This window comes from Rhipicephalus sanguineus, chromosome 8, assembly GCF_013339695.2.
Source record: "Rhipicephalus sanguineus isolate Rsan-2018 chromosome 8, BIME_Rsan_1.4, whole genome shotgun sequence".
In the NCBI taxonomy this organism is placed as follows: Eukaryota; Metazoa; Arthropoda; class Arachnida; order Ixodida; family Ixodidae; genus Rhipicephalus; species Rhipicephalus sanguineus.
This window is the reverse complement of record NC_051183.1, coordinates 159,179,550-159,205,333: the sequence shown is the minus strand read 5'-3', so window position 1 is coordinate 159,205,333 and position 25,784 is coordinate 159,179,550. Positions and strand designations below refer to the sequence as shown.

Genomic DNA, 25,784 nt, shown 5'->3' with positions numbered 1-25,784 from the left:
CGGACTGGCCAAGCTCCAAGAAATCGAGGGACTCAGTCATACAATATACGCAGACGACATCACCCTATGGGTGAGTAGCGGGAGTGACGGGCAAATAGAGGAAACGCTTCAAACAGCCGTCGAAACGGTCGAACGGTATCTAGAGGGGACAGGGCTAGTCTGCTCGGCAGAAAAATCGGAGCTGTTGTTGTACAGACCGACTCGCAGAGGACGCAAACCAGGCAACTACAGAGGAGATCTCGGTCACAGAGAGGAAATACAGATAAGAACGGCCGATGGCAATACTATACACCAGAGCACGCCTGTCTCGCACCCAGGCTTCTGGCGAGCCGAGCGGATACTCTCGCACCCAAACGCCGGGCTGACCGGGCTGCGAGAGCGCGCGGACTGCACCAAGTAAACAGGGCAAGCTGCAGTTCTGAGGCTTTAAAGTGCGGAAAAGTGCCCGTTCACGCCACTTCAGCGTGTAAGAGTCGTCTGGGCACTACTGCGTCGTCTTTGGATGCCAAAACAAGCTGCGCAACAAGAGGATATTAGCGTTGTCTGCGACGATTACGACGCGCCACGGAAATAGTGCCGGTGTGGTGTTCTCAGCTTCGCCGCGAGTGGATAACTGTGATTCAAGCAAAAAAACTAGGAGCCGAGTGAAAATGCGCGAGTAAGTACACTAACTGCGTGTATTCTGCAGTGTGATGCCCACCTATTTCATTTTACGAACCTAATTTGCGTGACACGCAGCTGGGTTGAAGGCAGGCGCGAGCTTTGTGTGGGGGTGCACTTCATACCTTGAGCGTTTCCTTTGACGAAAGTTTAGTGCAAGGTAGTGCTTTCAAGCCCAAGCAATCAGCATGCTTTGCCACTTTCAACGTAGTATTAAGCTTTAGTGATTTGATGGCATCCACGCCTTCGAGATTTCCTCTTCAAAAGGTAATAAATGGCACGGTGCTCCTCAACAGCTGGTCAGAATTTCGTGCTTTCAATGCAGTGTTTGACGTCCCCAAATTTATTTGGACACGAGGCATCCAGCTCCACATAATACATGTATTGGCACGTAAGTAAACAGTACTCGCGCCAGTGTCCTTTACGTCGCAGGCGTAGCTAACCGGCTTAACTAAGAGTAGCACAGTTTCGCTTGTAAAGCACCATCGTTACAAGAATAAAATCGCGCAGGTAGCTTCCAAAAAAACGCTGAACGATACTGCAGGTTATACTCTCTGATAGCACGCTTTTGTGAGCAAGACGCATTATTGTAAGAACGCTCATGAAACAAAATTACGTTCCACAAAGCTGTACCCGTAAAGCGTACTCTAATTATTACGCGATGAATGCTGAAATATGGTGTAATATGGCTTGTAATATGGCGCAACAAAAACATCGTTTCACTCTTTCGCGAGCTGCACGGCAATTAGGATTCACGCGTATTACAGCGAGAACGTTTTTTTTACAAATGTAACAGCGTACGTATCTGACGAGGTGCTTCCGCAGCCCACTCAGCACGTACTGTATACATTGCGGGCTTGCATGAGAACATGTTCTTGATGTTCCAATAAAATCAGCGAAAATGTCCAGGCTAGAAAAGACGCGAAACACGCTCTCCGACGGGCTGAGTTTCGGGAGTTTCACGTTTGCTCTGTGTAGCGTCTGCTGGCGTGGCAGGCGCATGTTGTTTCGCCGCGTGTGCGATAGATGGCGCGACGCGCGATGCAATATGGCGATGCGCATGGAATTCTCTGTGTTCTGGTCTATACCAAAGGTCGACAGGATCAGGGTACTCGGGCTTCTCATCGAAGCCAAGGGAAACAATGGTGAAACCCTCAGAAGACTGGAGGCAACTGTAGCTCAAATAATGAGGCTCATCACAAGATAGCAAATAAACACAGCGGTATGAGAGAGGAAAACACGATCAGGTTAATACAGGCCTTCGTCATAAGCAGAATAGTATACGTAGCACCGTACTTGAAATGGCAGGTCGCGGAGAAGATCAAACTAGAATGCCTCATTCGGAAAATATTCAAACTAGCTGCCTTAGCACCAGCACGGACAAGTTGCTACAATTAGGCCTGCACAATACAATAGACGAGCTTATTGAAGTGCAACGTACGGCACAATATGAACGGCTCTCTAAGACACGAGCAGGAAGACATATCCTAGAGCGCCTAGGCATAGGCTATCACACAACACGGCGTCAAGGGGACATCCAAGAGAGGCAAGGGAAAGAATGATAATACCCCCCATACAAGAACATGCACCCAGAACACAATACGGACCGACGAGAGAAAAGAGTAAGGGAAATACAGAAGAAGTTCGGCAATGACAAGGACGCAGTATTCGTAGACGCTGCTCGATACAAGCGCAGACGGGGGTTTACGGCAGCCGTACTCGATAGCGACAAACGCTGTAAGACGTGTGCAACGATACGCACCACAAGTAACGAGATAGCGGAAGAGGTAGCCATAGCGCTCGCGGTAGCTCAGACAAACGCACTGTGATAGTCAGCGACTCTCAGACGGCTGTAAGGAATTTTGCCAACGGCCGCATCTCCCTGGAGGCACTACGCATTCTGCTTGTAGGAGGTCAAGCGTGCAAAAGAGATATCTTCATTACATGGACACCCGCTCTCGCGGAGGACAGCAACAACGGGGTGGTACACGACGCGGCTCGAGGGCTTACCGACCGAGCTGCGATCTCAAGTGCCGCCAACAGCACCCTCCGGACGTGACGGCGCGGTAGACGAATGGGAGTGGGAAGACCGAATGACCAGATACAATGACATCACAAAACATTATAGGTTACAGAGGGGCATATTTCCGCCACCTCACCCAAAATTGACAAAAAGCAGTCTGTCGAATGGCGGCGGTTACAAACTAGGACGTATCCGAATCCCGCGCTCTCGCTTATCATATATCCGGATATATACGAAACGGACCAATGTAAACAATGTGAATCCAGAGCCATCTGGAGCATATGTATGGGAATGCCGAGGGATTAGTCCCAATACCGAGAACGCGGCCTCTAGTGACAGCCTTCGCGCGCGCTGGGAAGCGCGCTGCTCAGCTCCGCCCGCGAGGATCAGCTCTGGGCCGTCCAGCGGGCCGAGGAAGCCACCAGGGTTCAAGGACTCCTGGCCGTCTCCTAGGCGGGGCCATAGGCCCGCCCCAACAACTCGCAGGACCGGAATAAAGTTATTTCCTCCTCCTTTTAGAATTTTACCTCCATACCACTTTAATCAAATTTGACCACCAGCTTTATCTTCAAAGAAAGGCATCTGTATTCGTTCATATATCGCGCCTGTGTTGTGTGATTTGTCACGGGGTCGTGACGTCGACGAAGACCGCAGGCGACGTGTCCAAGATGAAACTCTTTATTTGGCCGCACTTGTGGCCGAGAAACAGAAAGAATTTACAGCAATACACACGGTATGCTCTGAGAGCGGCGAACAGAGCGTCGGCTGCCGATCAACTGACAAGCGCTGAAGCGTCGGCATTTATACACGTGCCGTCGAATATTCCAGCGTTATCGCTGGTTGTCATGCAAACTCCAGAATAAGCTTGAGTGTTCACGACTTGAGCGCAATCTTAACAAAATGATCTACAATAATCGCGAAGCTTCTCGAACAATGAGGCACGGTTTGCGCTGAGCGTTGCTGACAGTCTTTGTGGGCGAAAACCAAATACAGCAAAAGTGATAACAAGACAACACGTGGCAATGCCCCTCTGAAAAAGCATCGTCCCGATGCTTAGAACAGAAACAGAGGGGGGGGGGGGGGCGTGGCCAATGCATGCAACAATAAATCACAACAATAAAGAAGTACAATAAACAATAAGCACAAGCAAGAAAGTTCAATAATAACGCAAAAGTAGTCCTCAGATTCACTAACGCGCGAATATGGCTTCAGGCACATGACATGGCCGACCTCAGGTCGCGCACGGCGCCACTGAGAGTTCGCAATGCTGTCAGGGGCAACCTCGTAGTCGAGTGCGCCGAGGCGTAGAAGTACCCTGTACGGTCCGAAGTATCGTCGAAGAAGCTTCTAAGTCCCCATCGGCGAATTGGCTTCCATACCATGCACGGTAATTGAATTGGCATCCATGTGGTGTGTGTGAAGGTTGTAGCGGCGGCTGTCAGTAGATGCGGTCTTGATCCGTTTCTTGAGGCGGGAGCGATGTGTGCTTACGGCGCGCGTGTAGGTAGGTGGTCAGTCGATATTTTCCTGGTCGGTCACGTTTGGTAACATTTGGGCGAGTGTCGTTGCCGGGCTCCGTCCTAGACCAACTTGTATGGCGTCATCTGCGTTGTTTCTTGTAGGGCCGTGTTGTGCGCGAAAATCACGTACGGAAGGATGGTGTCCCACGTCTTGTGTTTGACATTGACGTACATATCCAGCATGTCAGCGATGGTCTATTTAGATGCTCGGTCAGGTCGTTGGTCTGTGGGTGGTACACGGTGGTCCGGCCGTGGCTTGTGTGGCTGTATTCCAAGATCGCCCGAGTTAGGTCAGCCGTAAACGCCGTACCTCAGTCGGTGATGAGAACCTCTGGTGCACCATGTCGAAGGACGATGCTCTCAACGAAGAACTTGGCTACCTCAGCTGCACTGCCTTTGGGCAGGGCTTTTGTTTCGGCGTAGCGGGTGAGGCAGGCGGTAGCCATGACAATCCATTTATTTCCGCAAGTTGACGTTGGGAATTGCCCCAGGACGTCCATCCCGATCTGCTGGAATGGTCGCCGAGGAGGCGCAATCGGCTGGAGGAAGCCTGCTGGTCTTGTGGGCGGTGTCTTCCGTCACTGACAGTCTCGGCACGTCCTTACGTAGCGAATGACGTCGATGGCAAGGCGCGGCCAGTAGTACTTTTTCTGTGCTCGTGCGACGGTGCTGGAAAGTCCGAGATGTCCAGCCGTCGGGTCGTCGTGCAGGGCATGCAGAATTTCTGGTCGAAGTCCCGAACGTACGATAAGGTAGCTGGCTCGGGCCGGAGAGAAGTTCTTCTTTACGGGGACGCTGTTTTTCAACGAAAATGATGCCAATCCTGGCCTGAATACTTTTGCGACAACGATGGTACTGTCCTCCAGATATTCCACTAGACCCTGCAGTTCCGGGACGGCTCGCTGTCGTTCGGCGAAATCGTCGGCACTTATGGCTCCCAAGAAGCTGTCATCAACCTGGTCACGGGTGGTGGTGGGCCGACGGGGGCAGGACAAGCAGTCGGCGTCGGAGTGTTTCCTTCCGGACTTGTACATGACGGTAATGTCGAATTCTTGAAGTCTTAGGTTCCACCGTGCGAGGCAACCTGAAGGGTCCTTCAAGTTAGCTAGCCAACACAAGACGTGATGGTCGCTCACAACTTTGAAAGGCCTGCCGTAGAGGTAGGGCCAAACTTTGACGTAGCCCAGATGATGGCGAGGCACTCCTTTTCTGTTGTGGAATAGTTGACCTCTGCTTTAGACAGCGACCGGCTAGCATAACTGATAACCCTTTCCAGTTCGCCCGTCCGCTGCACAAGGACGGCGGCGAGTCCTACGCTGCTTGCATCGGTGTGAATCCGTATCAGCGTATTCATCGAAATGCGCAAGTATCGGATGCGTCTGCAGGCGTCGTTTCAGTTCATGAAATGCTTTCACTTGCGCTGTTTGCCATCTGAATTCGACGTCGATCTTCGTGAGGTGCGTTAGTGGCTTGGCAATCCGTGAAAAGTCTTTGACAAAGCGTCTGTAATAGGCGCACAAGCCGAGAAATCGGCGCACGGCCTTCTTGTCGGTGGGTGGCGGGAAAGCAGCGATGGCAGCTGTTTCCTGCGGGTCTAGGCGCACTCCAGTCTTGCTGATCACGGACCCAAAAACAAGAGCTCATACGCGAAGCGGCAATTTTCTGGCTTCAGGGTGAGTCCAGAGCTCGATGCTTGTAGTACGGATTCAAGGCGCTGGAGGTGTTCGTCGAAGTTCGAGGAAAACACCACAACGTCGTCTAAGTAAACAAGGCAAGTTTGCCACTTCAAGCCAGCTAATATTGTAACGCACAATTCAAGTAGTATGCGAATAACTATTTATTGAGGGGCTAACCTGTGCCCGAAAAGTAAAACGAAAGATGCTCACAACGTTTTTCGCAGGAGACCCAAAAAAAGAATCAATCTCCGAGAAGTCCTCGAGCGGCGCGTCACTTCTTCTTCATCGCATCACGCGCTGTGAAGTCGCGCGCCATCACGGCCTTTTCTTGTTTTAGCATTGGGCCGCTGTTCTCTTGGAAGGCGCACCAACCTGCGTGCTTAGTTTGAACATGTCTGTCTTGCGTCATCATCCCTCCCCCAAGAACGCATCGTCCCGATGCGTACGGTGGCAATGGTTAACAAGGTCTGATTCATGATCTCCGTTGGGAAAAGTTGTATTCGAACTGATTGGAGGTGTATAGCACAATGTTCATTGCCTGTCATAGTATGGCTTCATCCTGACCACATCACAGTTTCTGTGCGACGTCGGCATCTTGATGAGCTCACGTGTCTTTCTGGTGCAACCTCATAGGTTAAGGGGCCTATTCTACGAAGGACTGATAAGGGCCGAAATAACGACGCAGAAGCTTTTCAGAGAGGCCAGGCGTCCGTACGGAAGTCCATATCCAAACCCTGTTGCCCGGTGCGTAGTCAACTTCTCTCCGCCGCTGGTTGTATCGAATTTGCGTCAATGCGTTGCCGTGCCAACTGCTGTGCTTCTTCGGCTCTCTGGGTGAACTGGCTGATATCAGGCTTTTGCTCTGCATTGTCATTTACAGGCAGCATTGCATCTAAGGGCGTGGTAACTGTTCGACCGTACACAAGCTGCAATGGCGTCACCTTAGTAGTCTCCTGCAATGCAGTATTGTAAGCAAATGTGGCAGACGGCAGTATCTTATCCCACGTACGGTGCTCCAAGTCGACGGAAATGGACAACATATCGGTAAGCGTTCTGTTTAGCCACTCAGTTAAACCATTTGTATGAGGGTGATAGGCGGTTGTTTCCTGTGGCAAGTATGAATAAGTCTTATAACAGACTGCGTCAAATCGGCAGTGAATGACGCAAGGCAGACATTCAAACTAAGCGCGCAGGTTCGTGCGCCCTCCAAGAGAACAGCAGCCCGATGCTAAAACAAGAAAAGGCCATGATGGCGCGCGACTTCACAGCGCGTGATGCGATGAGAAGCGCGTTTCTCCTTGATGTGGATTGAAGTCCCGTCAAGGAGATGATCGACGTCGATGAAGCAGGAGGCAGGTTGGAGGTAATGAAAACTTGAAGGTATATTGCAGCGAAATATTTACAGTCATATGTACATCTTGCCGAAGCACACTGATAACATAGACTCAACAGCATCTTACTCTTCTACTTAACTTTCCTTAAGTTAGAGCCTAGAACACTGATACTACATACGAAGAACTGAGTCTCACTTCGACCACCAAGTGGTTACGGCCCAGACAAAAGTTGCATCGTACGGAGTCTTACTATCAGTTAAGTGATTACAGCCTAGACTGAAGGGAAACGAATTCCGTCCAGTCTTAAGTACCTTGCGGTAAATAAAGAAAAGGGGAGGTGGCCACTGGTGGTCCGCCTCGACATTCCCTTATCCAATCCATTTATCCTCAGATTAAGCCACTCCCTACTGGGCTGTCCCAAATCTCGACAGCAGTGTCTTACAGTGCAGACAGGCGTTTTGGCACTCTTTCCCATCATGGCTCTCTCTCTCCTTATCCCACGTTTCAGGGGTTCTCACGGTTGAAATACATCGGTATCTTAGCCTGGTGCATTCACGCCATTTCCCATACTCATCGAGTTGAACCCGCGGCGCCAGTCGTTAAACGGTTCCGGGAAAGAAAAGGCGTATGCGTGTCCCTGCCTCCCACGCATTCGGACCGTGCATTGTTGCGACTCAACCCTGCTTTACAGTCGGCGCGCCGAAAGCGCATGCCGGTTGTTGTTGGGGTCACGCATACTGTCGCCTTGGGCGACGGCATAGAGCAGGAGACGTTTGCCTCCTCATTTTCCCACACATTCGGGCTGCCGACCTCTGAGAACGGTCGCTTGACCACAACCCCTGCTGGCCATCGGGGTAGACAAGCTGCTCAAAGGAAGCCGTTTGCTTTCTATTGATAATTGCACAGCCAAAGACCAGGCAGAGAGAGAGCCGAGAAAGAAGCTTTGTACGACGTACAGTGCCGCGCCGTCTCGTCTCCCACAATGACTTATGAGCGGTGAAACCTAACACGTACGGTGGCAATGTGTTAACAAGGTCTGATTCGTGATCTCCGTTGGAAAAGTGGTATTCGAACTGATTGGAGGTGTATAGCACAATGTTCATTGCCTGTCATAGTATGGCTTCATCCTGACCACATTCACAGTTTCTGTGCGACGTCGGCATCTTGATGAGCTCACTTGTCCTTCCGGTGCAACCTCGTAGGTTAAGGAACCTATTCGATGAAGGACTCGATAAGGGCCGAAATAACGACACAGAAGCTTTTCAGAGAGGCCAGGGTCCGTACGGGAGTCCATATCCAACCCTGTCGCCCGGTGCGTAGTCAACTTCTCTCCGCCGCTGGTTGTATCGATTTAGGTCAATGCGCTGCTGTTTAATGCGATGCCGTGCCAACTGCTGTGCTTCTTCGGCTCTCTGGGTGAACTGGCTGATATCAGGCTTTTGCTCTGCATTGTCATTTACAGGCAGCATTGCATCTAAGGGCGTGGTAACTGTTCGACCGTACACCAGCTGGAATGGCATCACCTTAGTAGTCTCCTGCAATGCAGTATTGTAAGCAAATGTGGCAGACGGCAGTATCTTATCCCACGTACGGTGCTTCAAGTCTACGGAAATGGACAACAATCGGTAAGCGTTCTGTTCAGCCGCTCAGTTAAACCATTTGTTTCAGGGTGATAGGCAATTGTTTTCCTGTGGCAAGTATGAATAAGTCTTATAATAGACTGCGTCAAATCAGCAGTGAATGACGCAAGACAGACATGTTCAAACTAAGCGTGCAGGTTCGTGCGCCCTCCAAGAGAACAGCGGCCCGATGCTAAAACAAGAAAAGGCCATGATGGGCGCGACTTCACAGCGCGTGATGCGATGAAGAAGTGACGCGCCGCTCGGGACTTTTGGAGATGATTTTTTTTTTTGGGTCTCCTGCGAAAACGTTGTGAGGATCTTTCATTTTACTTTTCGGGCACAAGTTAGCCCCTCAATAATTTGTTATTTGCATACTGCCTGAATTGTGCGTCACAATTCTGGTGGAGGTGCGGGGTAATGATCTCAAGCCCTGTTCAAGTTAGAGGAAGCAGTCCGGAACCACGACGACTCGAACCCACCGAGCTCACGCCTGTCCACCAACGCACCAGCCGTCCTCTACGTGGTTAGCCGCCCAAATTTCCCCTGCCACCAGAGCCTAGAGTAGCTCCAGCTGTCTCCCATGACAGCACCGAAATGACATCCCAGTTCGCCGCACATGTGGTGACCAGCGCGGACGCCGAGCCTTTCATGGCGACCCCATGAAGACGCTGAGGACTGGCTGGAGGATTTTGAGTGCGTTGCTGACTGCAATGGATGGACCGAAGACCGGAAGCTCCGCCGCGTTTATTTCGCGTTGCAGGACAGCGCACGAAAGTGGTTCGAATACACGAAGGTGCCCTTCGGTCATGGGACGACTTCCGACAGAGCTACTGGCTATGTACCCGAGCACAGACTGCAGGGAAAGAGCTGAAGCTGCTTTGCAAGCAAGGAATCAGCGAAACGAGAGCGTGGCGATGTATGTCGAAGACATGTCCGCTTGTTTCGCCGTGCCAATCCGAGTATGAGCGAGGACAAGAAGCTTCGGCATTGATGCGTGGTGTGAAGCAGGAGATTTTTGTGGTTTGGTACGAAGCCCTCCGAGAACCGTCGCCGATATCCATTCCGAAAGTGACAGCGGTGGAAAGGACCCTCCAACAGCGAGCTAGGCAATACAACTAAGATGTGAACGTCGCATCTGTAGAAGCAGTGTCAGCAGTCTTCGGGAAGCGACGTGTTACGAGAGCTCGTTCGATCTGTGGTTCGAGAAGAGCTCCAGAGGCAACAGCTCAACAGCAGCTCGGCAACGGTCGCGTCGTTGGCGGAAGTGGTTCGCGAGGAAGTAAGACAGGCAGTCCATGAACAGCAGCCACAAGCACAGCCTCAGGCGTCGTTACCGGTGCAGCCAGTAATCTCGTACGCCGAGGCAGTCAGAGGAACCTCTGTAGTAATTTCGTCCACGCAACCACCCACTTGCCCAAACCTCGGTTCACGCCACCCGTGCCTGAGACAAGATTCCGGAAGGCTGACATATGGCGCACTCCTGATCGAATTCCACTTTGCTATCACTGCGGCGAAGCTGGCCATCTTTACCGGATGTGCGAATACCGCCAAGCGGGGCTTCGAGGATTTCCCGTAAACGCTCCTTGCCCAAGGAACGGAGAACGCCCATCTGAAATCAAGGAGTACCTGTCAACGCGCCAAGGTCCTTACCCTCACAACAGCATCAACCACGGTCAACAGCGCCACTGAGGTATCGGTCGCCGAGCCCACGTCCATCCTCGAACTCTCCAAGGCGACGTTCCCAAAGTCCGCTTCGGGAAAACTAGAATCGGCGACCTGTGGAGGTGAGGCTGCTGCTGACGCAAGAACAGAACTCCAGCACTGATTCCGAAATAAGACGATGGACCCGAGAATATGAGCGGAAACAGTAACGTCGCTTCCGATCTGTTAGTGCTTATAGACGGCTGCGAAACTACTGCTTTGGTAGACACAGGTGCAGACCACTCAGTCATGAGCAGAGGACTTGCTAGAAAACTGAAGAAAGTGCTGACTCCATGGACAGGGCCACAAGTACGAACCGCAGGAGGACACCTTATCAACCCGGCTGGCAGGTGCACAGCTAGAATCGGAATACGTGGCTTCACTTACGTCGTCAGTTTCATGGTTCTGTCAGAATGCTCAAGAGATGTGATTATAGGAATGGACTTTTTGCAGGCGAAAGGTGCAGTGATAAACTTGCAGGAAACGTGTGTGTCCTTCTCAACGAAGCATGCCATCGCGACGTTTGAGTGTGAAGAACAATTCGATGAGCTCCAGATTGTAGACGACAACGTGACGGTACCTCCGAGATCCAGCATCGCTGTCGCGGTCAGAAACAACGTATTCAGCGACTATGAAGGAATGGCAGAGAACAACACCGCACTCTTACTCGAAAAAGATCTGTGTGGCCAGAGGTATTGTCCGGCTGGATGATGGGTGCGCAAATGTCTTTCTGACTAATTTCGGAAATGAAAGATGCTCACAACGTTTTTCGCAGGAGACCCATAAAAAGAATCAATCTCCAAGAAGTCCTCGAGCGGCGCGTCATTTCTTCTTCATCGCATCATGCGCTGTGAAGTCGCGTGCCATCACGGCCTTTTCTTGTTTTAGCATCGGGCCGCTGTTCTCTTGGAGGGCGCACGAACCTGCGTGCTTAGTTTGAACATGTCTGTCTTGCGTCAATATTGTATCCATGACTCGTTGGAAAGTCGCAAGTGCCAAGCAAAGACCGAAGGCCTTGACCTTGAACTCGAACAGGTCGTCCGGTGTTATGAAGGCAGTCTTTTCTCGGTCTCTCTCGTCGACTTCGATTTGCCAGTAGCTGGTCTTGAGGTCCATCGAAGAAAAGGACTTCGCGTTTAGGAGTCGATTTAGGGCGTCGTCTCTACGTGGGAGAGGGTACACGTCCTTTTTCGTGATTTTGTTCAGGCGACGATAATCGACGCAGAAACGTAGGGTCCCATCCTTCTTCCTCACTAACACCACAGGTGACGCCCATGGACTCTTGGACGGCTGGATGATGTTGACGGCCTCACGTTGTCGCGTCGAAACTCGGTACGGGCTCTGACAGATTGGTCGGGTACTTTATTCTGTTATGATGAGATGTTTCACGACTGGGGTCTGTTGCATTCTTGATGACGACGAGAAGCAGTCCTTATATTGCAAGGGCAGGGTTTTGAGCTGGTCTTGCTTGACCTTCGAAGGCTGGGTTGACGTCAAAATCCGGTTCGGGACCTCGATTCGTCGAAGCAGGTTCGGCAGCATCGAAGAGGGCGAAAGCATTGCTGGCGGCCACACATTCGTCGATGTAGGCAACTGTCGTACCAATGTTGAAGTGCCTATATTCGTGGCTGAAGTTTGTCAGCACTACCTTTGTTTTACCGTCGCGCAGCTTGGCTATACCTCGTGCGACGCAAATGTAACGGTTCAGGAATAGGTGCTGATCGCCCTCGATGACGGCTTCAAGGTTCGCAGGTTCTTCCGTGCCGACGGAAATAATGAAGCTGAAGCGCGTTGGAACGGTCACTTGCTCATCTATCACATTCAATGCATGGTTCCCTGGCGTCACATGGGGCGGGAGCGCTTTTTCTGAGGTTAGTGTTATCGACTCAGACCTCAGGTCGATGACGCGCCGTGGTCACTTAGGAAGTCCATTCCAAGTATCACATCACTGGAGCAGTTTTGTAGGATTACAAAGCTCGCAGGATAAGACCGGTTATTGATGGTGACTCTCGCCGTGCAGACACCAATCGGCGTTATCAGATGGCCTCCAGCGGTCCGGATCTCAGGGCCTTCTCAAGCAGTCTTAACTTTCTTCAACCTTGTGGCAAATGGTCCACTGACGATGGAATAGTCGGCTCCAGTGTCGACGAGAGCGGTGACGCTGTGGCCGTCGAATAGTACATCGAGGTCGCTAATCCGTCGTCTTGCGTTGCGGTTAAATTGCGGCGCCGGGTCACGGCTGCGTCGGTTTGTTCCGCTGCTCCCATGTGGCGTCGACGGGTCTTCGGTCCGCGAGATTTCGTCGTCAAGGGTCTGTCTGGTTCGCTTCGTGTTCTGATGGTTTCATCGCGGCGTCATCGTCGGCGTCGGAGAATCTTCGGTAGTTCGTCGTACAGCAACCGCACCTCCATCGGTTGCTGCCCTTAGTTTCCCGGATACGAGCTAGGCGACCGGCCCCGGTTTGGGCCAGTGTACTGCCGGCGGTGCGACGACGAGCGGGAAGGTCATCGTTCTTGCCAGTGTGTTCCGGTGAGGTAGTCGTCGATGTCGCGAGGCTGTTCGCCTGGATGGGGGCGCGGCGCGTTGACGGCGAATCCGCGCAACCCCATCTGTCAGTACTGGCAGTGGTGGTACATGTGGCCGGCCTCCCCGCAGTGGTAGCAGAGCGGGCGGTTGTCAGGGGCGCGCCAAACGTCAGTCTTCCTCGGCGTGTATCATGGCCGGCTGGGGGCGGCATGACGTTGGTGCTGGCGGCGGTGGTGCCTGGCGGCGGAACTGATGGTGCGGCGCGGCGTCTTGACGTGGTCGACGAGGGGGGCGTTGCGTCGGGCTGCAGCAGCATAGTTCACTGCTTGCAGCTGCGGTAGTGCCGGCTGAGGAACACCCTGTGACTGTTGGACTTCCTCGTGTACAACATCAGCAATCGACGTCACTTCGGGTTGTGCAAAAGGTGCAAGCTTTCGCAGCTCCTCTCGCGCGATGGCTCGGATCGTTTCGCGCAGATCGTTGGAGCCGATGGCTTGAACCACTGCGCTGTCTTGGATCAAGCGGCGGTTGTACTGGCGGGTTCGCATTTCCAGCGTCTTCTCGATGGTGGTTGCTTCTGAGACAAATTCTTGGATGCTGCTTGATGGGTTCCGCATCAGTCCCACGAACAGCTCCTGCTTGACTTCTCGCATAAGGAAGCGAACTTTTTTGTCCTCGGGCATGGCAGCGTCAGCGTGGCGAAACAGTCTGGTTATTTCCTCTGCGAAGATGGCCACACTTTCGTTTGGGAGTTGGACCCGTCTCTCCAGCAAGGCTGCGGCCTTTCGTTTCGGACGACACTCGCGAACGTTTTCAGGAAGCGCTGCGAAAGACGTCCCAGGTTCGAAGGGTGCACTCCCGATTCTCGAACCAGGTCCTTGCTGTGTCTTCCAGGTAAAAGTAGACGCCGCACGGCTTGTCCTCGGAGTCCCAGTTGTTGAATGTTGAGACCCTTTCAAACGTCTCGAGCCGGGTTTCGGGGTCGTCATGTGGCACTCCAAGAAGGTCGACGGCTCTCTGGGTGGATGCATCACAATCACTGCAGGGGACACTGTGGCCGTCATCGTGCCTGTCGTCCTCGTCGCGGTCTTGGTCTTGTCAGGTAGGGGTCCGTATTCAGGTGGGAGATCTTGCTGCCTGCGGCTGGCCCGCTGGTTGGCGTCGATGTCCTGTTGACGGTGTGGACTTGGCTCACGGTTGGAGGGGGGTGTTCGGTACATGGAGCGGGAAGCACCTTCACCAGATGTCACGGGGTCGTGACATGACGAAGACCGTAGGCGACATGTCCAAGATGAAACTCTTTATTTGACCGAACTTGTGGCCAAGAAACGGAAAGTTAATTTACAGCAATACACACGGTATGCACTGATAGCGACGAACAGAGCGTCGGCTGTCAATCAACTGACAAGCGGTGAAGCACGTCGGCATTTATACATGTGCCGTCGAATATTCCAGCGTTATCGCTGGTTGTCGCGCAAGCTGTAGAATAAGCTCTAGTGTTCGCGTCTTGCGCGCAATCTTAACAAAACGATCTACAATAATCGCGAAGCTTCTCGAACATGCGGTTTGCGCTGAGCGTTGCTGACAGTCTTTGTGGGCGAAAACCGAACACAGCAAAAGTGATAATAAGGAATGCACGTGGCCAAATCTTTTTATCATCCATCAATCGCTCTTTACACGATAGTTTTATTTCTTCTGTAGTGATAAATACGGTTACCGTAGAGAAACGATGAAGAAGACGGTTGTTGTGGTTGGTGCTCGTGCTGGCTCCGTTTTGGGAACTGACTGCTGTCCCGTCTCTATGACGCTCACCGTACCTAAACTATTAAACGCATACTATCAATTGGCGGAGGTGCTGGGTTCTTCACCCTGGAACTTCGTTCTCGGACTCTACCCCCCGCCTCGTCAATTCCTGACGACATGGCCCAGCAAGCTGCTACCCCAACCCCATCTCTTACCTGTTCCGGCATGCCAAGACAACGGGATCCGGTGATTTTCAACGCCTCTGAAGAGCAAGACGCCGAAGACTGGCTATCTTCATACGAAATAGTAAGCGCGCACAATAAGTGGGATGAAGCCGATAAACTTGGCTACGTTCACTTCTATCTCGCGGGTGTGGCACAGCTGTGGTTTAACAATCACCAAGCTGACATTCCTAACTGGTCGTCCTTTAAGACACGCTTCGCGGAAGTATTCGGCCGACCCGCTGTTCGCAAGCTCCGCGCCGAACAGCGCTTGCGCGGCCACGCGCAGCGGTCTGGTGAGACCTTCACGTCTTATATCGAGGATGTTGTGGACCTCTGCCGTCGTGTCAATCCAGACATGTCTGATACTGACAAAATCTGGCACATTATGAAAGGTATCGAAGACGACACCTTCCAAATGCTCGTTGCCAAAAACCCCCAAACTGTCGCAGTACTGTCAGAGCTACGACAAGCTGCGGAGACAGCGCATTTCTACGCGACAGCTGAGCTTCGACATGGCCGCAACGTCTGCATTAACCGTTGGCGCTGTTTCTACCGACCAGACCGCGTTAATGCAACAGATACAGCAGTTCGTCCGCGAAGAAGTGGCGCGACAATTATCTCTTGTGCCTTACGTTCCGACCAGTGCGCATACACTGACCCCAACGCTCCGACAAGCGATAGAGGAGCAAGTCTTGGACGCTCTGCTTTCCACCTACCATCATTCGCCTACCTCCGCACATCTGACTTACGCTGAGGTCGCCAGACGACCATCGCTGTCGCTACCACTCGTCACGGACCCTGCTCGACAGGCTAATGCCTTCTACGCAGCAAGTCCGCCTGTACGCCCGGAGCCGCCTCCTTTTCGCCGTCCCGCACCACCGTCCTCCAATCCTTGGCGCACACCCGACAACAGGCCGATCTGCTACTCCTGCCGTCTCCCTGGCCATGTTGCCCGTTTCTGTCATCGTCGTCATTTCCGCGAAGGTGCTGGCGAAGAAGGTTATGGCTACTATCGTACAGAGCCACCTAAGTCGAGTTCCTTCCACCCCACGTCGGACACGTCATTGTCAAGTCGTCGCGGCTTCGACAGGCATCGGTCACCCTCACCACGGCGCCGTTCTATTTCGCCTATGGCTCATTGACCGCCACCCGTCCCAGCGGAAAACTAACCATCGCAGTTCCCGAGGCAAGAGCTGCGCTCATATCGAAAACTTCAAGGCCTCGATTTCTACCCGCCAACGAAATAACCGTGTATATTGATGGTGTAGCTGTGCAAGCGCTCGTTGATACTGGTGCTGCTGTGTCTGTGCTGAGTGCTGTGTCCCGCTTTCCGACGTCTCTCTCCGTACAGCAACTTCGCACCACATCCAACCTTCTGTGGCGTGCACAGCTCGGCTAGTCATACAGGACGTTTTGTATGCAGTTGAATTTGTCGTATTTTCACCATGTTCGCATGACATCATCTTGGGCTGGACTTCCTTTCCGCTCATCACGCCGTCGTTGACTGTGCGCGTGCCGAACTAGAGTTGTCAACGATGTGTGAACTGCCGCTGTGTCAAACGCCGATGTATGACCGGCCCTCTGACCAGGCATTATCTTCTCAAGTCGTCGTCGCTGCGGACACTCACACTCCTCCTCTGTTCTTGTGCCACTCTCTTGCGACGGCGCATCCTGTCACTGCCCTGTTTACACCCTCCAAAGCCTTTGGCTCTCACAAGAGCTTCCTTCTCCCATTCGCAGTTGTCACTATAGAAAACTCTTGCGGCGCCATTTATATCACGAACCCGTATTCTTCCCCAGCCACCTTATTCCGCGGCGAACTCATAGGTCACCTTGAGGAAATAGTTTCTGTTTACTCCAGTCACCGCCTGATGGCTCGACAATGGTCACGTCAACAGCCTTACCTCTGATACCACTACCGCTTCACTCTCGAGGCATTCCTTCCATCGATTGATTCTGAACTCCCCCCTGCTCAGCGTACCCAACTCTTGGCGCTATTTGATCGCTTCAAGACGTCATTCGACCATAACCAAGTTCTTTGGGCCGAACGTCTGCCAGCGTTCACCGCATTGACCACCGGCAACCATGCACTTTGCGCCAGCATCCATATCGAGTCTCTCACGCTGACGCCGGGTCATTGACGAGCAGGTGAGCGACATGCTTCAACGTGGCGTGATACAACCTTCACACAGCCCTTGGGCCCTCCCCGGTTGTGCTGGTGAGAAAAAAAAAAGGACGGCAGCATCAGATTCTGCGTTGTATGATTATAGGCGTCTTAATAAGATCACGTGAAAAGATGTTTACCCGCTGCCCAGAATTGACGACGCTCTCGATTGCCTGCAAGGAGCAGAGTTCTTTTCTTCTTTAGACCTTCGATCGGGCTACTGGCAGGTTCCTATGAATGAAGCCGACCGCCCAAGACTGTGTTTGTAACTCCTGACGGATGGTACGAGTTCAACGTGATGCCGTTTGGCCTCTGTAATGCGCCTGCCACCTTCGAACGTCTGATGGACAACATCCTAAGAGGCCTAAAATGGAACACGTGCCTGTGCTATCTGGATGACATCGTCGTTTTCTCAAAGGACTTCGACTCCCACCTCAGTCACCTCGCAAGCGTCCTCACTTGCCTTGCGGACGCGGGACTGCAGCTGAACTTGAAGAAGTGCAATTTTGCCGCACGCCAGCTTACCATCTTAGGGCACGCTGTCAGCAAGGATGGTGTCCGTCCCGATCCTGCAAAGCTTCGCGCTGTTGCCGACTTTTCCCAGGCCATTATACTAAAAGAACTCCGTAGCTTCATAGGCCTCTGTTCGTACTTTCGCCAATTTGTGCGCAATTTCGCGACAATAATCGCCCCACTCACACAGCTACTTGCCGACAACCAAGACATCTCGGCGTGGTCTTCCGCTTCCGACAAAGCATTCGCCTCTTTACGCCATCTCTGACATCCCACCTATCCTACGCCACTTTGACCAGGATGCTCCAACCGAAATCCACACGGACGCTAGTGGAGTAGGCCTCGATGCTGTTCTTGCGTGCGTAAATCTGGCTTCGACGAGTAGGTCGTTTCCTATGCCAGTCGCACTCTTACTAAAGCGGCAAAGAACTACTCAGTCACGGAAAAAGAATGCCTTGCCATCGTTTGAGCAATCACGTAATTTCGACCTTACCTATATGCCGCACATTCAACGTCGTGACTGATCACCACGCTTTGTGCTGGTTGTCGTCATAAAGACCCATCTGGTCGCCTAGCTCATTGGGCGCTCCGTCCCAAGATTATGACATTCGTGTCGTCTATCGGTCAGGCCGTAAGCATTCGGATGCCGACGCTCTTTCTCGTTCGCCACTTCCCCATGAACATGGTGTTGCGTCTATTTCCAGCTGCGATTGTTCATCTCTGAACATGCCGACATGTCATCTGAGCAATGCCAGGATCCATGGATAGCCTCTCTCCTAGAGTATCTGTCTCAGGCGTCTCCACGTACAACCAACCGCTCGCTTCGACGCACTGCACGCCACTTTAAATCCGTGACGGCCTCCTGTACCGCCGAAACTACCTGTCTAATGGCCGCAAATGGTTGCTGGTAATCCCTCGCCATCTCGTTCTGACGTCTGTGCCTCCTTTCACGCGGATCTGCAATGTGCCCATGCTGGTGTGGTGAAGACATATGCACGCCTCTGGATTCGATACTACTGGCGCGGAATGTACCGCTTTGTTCGGCAGTACATCCGTTCATGCTCCAAGAGCCAACACCGGAAGGGCTCTCTGCACACGACCACAGGGCCACTCCGGCCACTGCCTTGTCCCTCTCGGCCGTTCGACCGCATCGGGATCGATTGTACGGTCTCCTACCGTACACACCTATGGCAACCGCTGGGTGATCGTTGCTGTGGACCACCTCCGCGCTACGCTGAAACTTCCGCGCTTCCAGAGGCCACGCGCATGAGGTCGGCTTGTTCATTCTTCGAAAGCTCGTTCTTCGGCATGGTGCGCCTCACGAGCTACTCAGTGACCGCGGACGTTCCTTCTTATCCAAAGCCGTAGAAGTCCCTCCTCCGCGAATGCAACGTTGTCCATCGAACTACTACCGCATATCACCCGCAAACCAACGGGATGAACCGAGCGCTTCAATCCACACTCGGCGACATACTACTCCATGTATGTTTCCGATGACCACACGAATTGGGACACTTACTGCCGTTGTCACGTATGCTTACAACAGCGCCATTCAGTCTACTACGGGATTTTTCTCCGTTCTTCCTGCTTTATGGTCGGGAACCTTCCTCGTTCTTGGATACTCTTCTTCTGTACCGACCGGACCCCTCAGAACTACGACGCTAGCTGAAGCAGCCACGTATGCCGAAGAATGTCGGCAGCTCGCACGCTCGCTTACCACGGAAGACCAGGCCCACCAGAAACCTCTCATGACCGAAATTATCTCCTTCGTCATATTCACCTGGAACAATCGTGTGGCTTCGCGTGCCCTCATCTGCCCCCGGCCTTTCCGCAAAGCTCTCCTTGAGTATGACGGTCCTTACCGGGTCCTACGCCAGACTTCACCGGTCAACTACATTATTTAGCCTCTTCAGCCACCTATGGATCAACGGCGCCGCTGGCGCGAGACTGTTCACGTCGACCGATTGAAACCTCACTACGACCCGCCAGTATTACCTGTGCCATAGGTCACCAGGATGGCTCCTTTTCTGCCGGGGAGTGATTGTAGTGATAAATACAGTTACCGTAGAGAAACGATGAAGAAGACGGTTGTTGTGGTTGGTGCTCGTGTTGGCTCCGTTTTGGGAACTGACCGCTTGTCCCGTCGCTGTCCCGCCTCTAAGACGCTCACCGTACTAAGCTATTAAACGCATACTATCACTTTAGAGTGACAAGGTCCTTCAAGTTTTTCATTATGTGGACGACTTCTTAGTTCTTTTAGATGCGAAGTATCTTAAGGCGGAGCTCAATCCGGTGGTGGTGGTGGTGGGGTGTGCGGCGTGACCACCCTTACTGCGCATGCGCATACCCTCTCCACACACCTCCTCTCCACTCACCCTCTCCCTTCCCCTCTCCACTTTCCCTCTCCCCTCCCTCCCCCTCCCCTCTCCACTTTCCCTCTCCCCTTCCTCTATCCACTTTCCCTCTCCCCTCCCCCTCCCCCTCTCCCCTCCCCTCCCCTTTCCACTCTTCCACTGAAACGCGGGCTAGACATGCCGAAATTCTCTCCTGCGCAACGCCGCGATGAGCTCGAGCGCATGCGCGTCCCCTCCCCTTCTCCCTCCTCTCCTACGCTGCCCCCCTCTCGCCCGCCTGTCGACCGCGTTCCCCGCTCGCCCTGTGAGAATTAACGGCCGGGCTAGATGGAAGATACGACGCGCGTAGCGTCCCTCTTCGCGTTCCACGACGCGAGGTCGGTAGCATGCCCAACGAACGCCAACGAAACGCGATCGTGCAAGTGCTCCGGCTTCGCATCGCCTCATGGTCCCCTTTAGCGGGAGATGGTGTAATTTTTTAACAAGTGCTCATCCTCATATGAGCATGCACTGAAGTGTGTTCTAGAAGATTTTAGAAATCATGGAAAAGGGCTAACCTTCACTTTTTAACGTGCAGAAGAAAGTAAGCTTCAGTTATTAGATTTGCAATTCACGTTCAGCGAAAGTCATGTTTGCTGGGCGTACTCTCGTGGTTTTGGGACGTTAGACCCCAGATATTATTATTATTATTATTGTTTGCGCCTGTGCTCGTCTGGTCTTCTCGTGTGTTGTGTGGTGTTGCACTTTTAACGATGGTTCCCATGAAAAGTAGTATGCTGAGCTGTACAGCCTATCCTTCACCATGGTATAGCCTCTTGCATCGTGGCAGGATTGTCACATCATTGATTATTCATAAAACGCACAAGCTGCCCTCCCTGACTGCTGTCTACTCACAGCTCGAGGATAATGTAAGAGAATGGTCTAGGATAATGACCATTCTCTTACAGGATACTTGTACAGGATACTTGTGCAGAATACTTGAACATGTTTAACTTAGCGCAACGACGACTTGTGCAGAAATCAACCGTCATCTTACAGACTCTCTTTGCAGCAAGGGCCCGGTAGGGGATCACGGCTAAAATGCCAGGGTTAGCGCCTAAGGGTGGTGCACAACATCCACATCCGAACAAGTGTTCGTGGGAAAATGGACACGTAAAGTGATGAGAAATCATTTACCAGGTAATGCTTCTGGAGTCACCGTTTCCGCAAGAGCACTTGTTTGACGAAGATGAATCCTCTTGTTGGAATGTTGGCCCCAGCGACATTCCCTGTCATACGATTTCTCATCAAACCACGTCCATGGCACGACATGGGCAATGGGAGGCTTGTCTCACCTCCAGATGCACGACTTCGGCAACAGAAATGAACACCCGGCCCTTGTTCATTATTCAGAAGATGCAGTACTAACACAAATGAAATGCCTTTTCCACTTTTACAGACATCCACAGTATGGAGCTTCAATTCGTGCTGATAAACATGAAATGGTTTTGCCTTCAAACAACAGACTAATTCTTGCTAACTAGTATCTTGCATTAAAAAGTACATGAGACAAAGCACGAATGTCGAAGCTGTCTTCGGTATAACAAAGCATGGCAGCTGGATGCAGTGCCATAAAATATAGAACTACTTGGCAGCACACTTCTTGCAATGTCTTTTTCTTTTCAGTAACTTCAGTGAAAACAACTGCGGAGAGTCCTACCAAAGCATAATCCTTGCATGTTGGTACCTACCATAAAGTTTCCTACAACACTATTTACTAGAGGGAACTCTGGCACTGCGATCGTTCAGCCACCATAGGAATGGTGGGTAGTACACGGATTTGCCTAATTTTCATGCTTACAACTTCGAACCCACTTGTGGCTTTGTTCATCGCTGTGTTTTGGCATTCGTTTCGAATAAAAGAATGGACCGTTGTGAACTTTTTGACCCGATTTCAGTTGGTGAGCTTTTTGTCAAGGTAGTAAAATGGAACTGCTGAACGATTGCTGAACTTCCGTCTTGCGGCAGAGCAGCTGCATGCCGCAGGGAGCCAAACGGAGTCGAAAGAACGAAGCTTAGACAAATCTGTGTATTGCCCATCATTCCCATGCTGGCTGAAGCGCCATGCGTTGCAGCTCCCACACACACTAGTGCCAGAGTTCCCTCTCGTGTATTACTAGGAAACTCTATGGTGCCTACTACCCAGGTCTTTTAATTATGAACATGGCACTACCTGTATAAAAGATCAAAACAAAGTGCTGCTGCTTGCACAGTTCCGTCTCTCCAACTACATCTTGCCAAGTTCTACACTGCTAATGTGAAACCATGTGACACAGTACTCACGCATCACGCATGGCTTCCACGGACAGTCCTTCTTGCTTGGTGAGCGCATCGGCCATCTTCTCAAAATGAGCAGCCATGTTTGCCAGGTTTACTGCCGTGGGGCGTGATGTCTTGAGGTACTCCAGCCGGCTGCGTACGTAGGCAGCCAATTCTGGGCGGCTCCCAGGCAGCTTGACCAGCGTCAGCTCAGAAGCCAAGCCAAGTGCGGCCACCATGGCAATGGCCGGTGCACCTCGCACCTGCATGCCCAGCATTCATTTCACTCCAGCAAACAAGCTGTACATAAAGTTGAGCCTCCATATAAGAAGTGAACAGTTATAACAACTGATATAACAACAGTTACAACAACTCAGGAAAGATCCATGTCAGCTATGATGAAAAACATCAAGGTAGTTCCTTTTGATCCTCGGAAGTTAAGGCGCCGTGCACTTCAACTCCTAGAGGATTTAAACCTACAGAATCTCAAGGCAACGGCAAAGAAAGAAGAGAAAGGCTTCCTCAAAGTCTTTGTTACAGTGAAAACTCACAAACCGGAATCTCCGTTTCGTGCCATTGTTTCTGAAGATGCGACATGGCAACGCCACGTCAGCCGCTACCTTCAAAGGCACCTTCAAGTATTGGTGAAGGACGACCCCTTCGTCATTCGCAAGTCCGTGGACTTTCTGAAGCATTTACAAGGTTTGAATTCTGGTTCATTTAGTGGCGTCTCTGCTTATGTTGAAGAACTTTATTATTCTGTGCAACATAAAGGAATGCTTCTGGCTTTTCGAGAAAAGGTTCCGGAATATGGTGAATTGCAGTTTTCATGTGAAACAGGAGTTTCCGCTGACGATTTTGTCTCTCATGGAATTTTATCTGACTTCCACTGTTGTTTTTATAACGATAAGCATTACGTTCAGAAAGAGGGAATATGTATTGGTTCGTCCATTGCACCAGTGATATGCGATCTCTTCTTGTCTGTTGTTGGTTGCCATATTCAAGAAAAACTGCACGTGCCGCAAATCATCAGTATATTTAGATATGTGGATGATTTTTAACACGAAAGTGTTTTATGCCGGGGTCCACCAAGACTTCAGTGACGTATTTCCGTCACGGAAATGACGTAGAAAAAATGTACACGATCAAACGTCAAAGAAAAAAAAGTTCCGTCAACGGGCGTTGAACCCACGACCGCTCGGTCAGCAACAACAGATGCCGGGCGTGCTAGCCACTGCGCCACGGTCACAGACTCTAGAGGCTTTACAAACGCGCCTTTTATATCTACCGCACTCCCGGTCGGCGGTGTGGTGTTGCCCTCTGGGAGAGCCAAATTAAAGTAATTTGTCATTACTGTGGCCTCCGCGATTAGTACCTGCAACGCGTTACACGTCCGTCTCATTCAGCGCGTTTTCAATAGAAGTTCAATTTTGTTAATGCCTTAACACACCGCAAGGTGGCGACCTGAGCCCAAGCGTCGTAAAAGCGCGACCTCGTTCATAACATCACGCTAATCCAAACCAAAAATAGCTCTGCGACGCGCGCCTGCCTCACCTGGCTGTAACACCGCGTTCCATGCTCACGCGCTCGCCCCGAGAAAAATCGCGGCCGGGCTACCGGGGCGACACAACGCGCTTTGCATTTCCCTCTAGTCGGGCTGTGGTGTTTAATCACATTTTAACATGCCAAGGGATGGCAACCAAGTTCTGCGTCCAATATGCGACGCTCTTCTGGCTACCACACCTCGTTCTCCGATTACGCTTTCACCATTAACTACTACAGCTACCACAATAGTTTGTTAATCATTGAACATGGACGTTAGTCGTCGGCATAGAGATAAACCACCAAGCATCAAAGTGAGCGCATCCACGTTAAACGGTGCTGTATCTGCCAGACATCAATAGACATTGTGCAAACACTCTTATATCAATGTACAGCAAACATTCACTTACTTCTATGAGAGCACGTCTTACTTTCGTGTTATTCCGATTCCTATGACGGAGGGATCAACCATGTTTTTTTAGTAATTTTGAAGGATGCTTCATGTACTGCATGTATTTCATAGTGAAAGGGCCGAAATTTACGTACGAAAGGCCTGATAAGCCAACTCTGCAATTTCTTCACATCCGCTTGCGTTTTGCGGACAACCACATCTGTTGGAAGTACAATCCTTGATCCAAGAAACCACTTTGCCTCATGACAGCGCTCGTTCCAAGCTCGTCAAGCAAAGCATTGCAGTAAACTGCCTGCAGTCCACCCTGAATAAATCCTATGCACATGCTGTCTGTTATAGATTTGATGGCCAGGTTACCAGACTGAAGCAAGCGGGTTATCCTTCTGAATTAATTTCTGCAGTTTGTGACACGCTATTATAGAACATCAAACGTGATCAAACAAAAGAGAAAACTTGGCAGAGAATAGAAGAAACATGTGCATGTGATGCCATACATTCACAAGATTTCACACAACATTAAGAAAATTGCCTCAAAGCATGGCGTTAAATTTGTATTGTCTGCGCCCTGCAAACTCTCAAAGTTATGTGCCATGCAAACAAAGGCAAAAGCCCTGGATGCACGATCAAGCACAGGAACAAGTTTACCGAATGCACTTCCAATGTTATCTACAAGATTTCTTTAAGCTGTGGTCGCCAGTATATGGCCAGACTGGCAGATGCTTTAATGAAAGGGCTAAGGAGCACGATTACAATGTCCGTAATATGAATAGTGGTTTTCTGGCTGACCATTGCAGGCGTCGTGGCTGCTCTGCGGACTTTCATGGCACGCAGTTCTTGAAGAAAAGAAAAGATAAGATAGAGCACAAGGTTGTTGAGGCCTTCTTCATTCATGAAGGAGGTGACAAATGCATCAGCAGGCCTTCCATTTCTTTGTCTGACGCTGAGATTATTCATTTACATCAAACACGTAGTGGTCACCTTTGTTCTTGCAAACAGCTTTTTATTTTATTGTGTGCTTGATCATTTCCCGTCTGTTGTTTATCTACCACCACGCATGTGTGATATCTTTTAAAGAGTGTTTTTATCATTTCCTTTCACCGGTTAAACCATCATTGTCAACCTGATTTTAGTTTTTGCAGCTGCGTATTTTTGGCACATATATATGTACACGTGATGGCAATAAAGACCAGTTTTTAGTCAGCCCCCGTGGCGTCTACTTTGTTTCTTCGTCCTTGTGTCTGTGCGCTGCCTTCTACAAACAGTTATAACAAAGCTATTTTCGTGTCAGCTGGACCTTGTTACAGCCAGAGTTCTTCAATCACATGAGTTGCAAAACTCTCCATAGGCTCCATGTATCAAAATCCAAACACGACATTGGCTAAAATCGCGGAGGGCTGCTGATTGTGGTGCCATCTGTAGGCAGAAAAAAAAGCTAATAAATAGCATTTTTGTGTGTTCCAAGCCTGCAAGCG

The 25,784-nt window shown here is 51.2% G+C and overlaps 1 protein-coding gene across 2 annotated transcripts in view; it reads right to left on the bottom strand.

Annotated features, from left to right (window-relative positions):
* Positions 1-25,784, bottom strand: part of LOC119402428 (methylthioribose-1-phosphate isomerase) — a 203,216-nt gene that overhangs the window by 137,339 nt on the left and 40,093 nt on the right. For both annotated transcript variants that reach the window (XM_037669573.2, XM_037669576.2), the window contains exon 3: positions 22,383-22,621. In XM_037669573.2, coding sequence (XP_037525501.1) covers positions 22,383-22,621 — 239 coding nt within the window. The remainder of the gene's footprint in view (positions 1-22,382; positions 22,622-25,784) is intronic.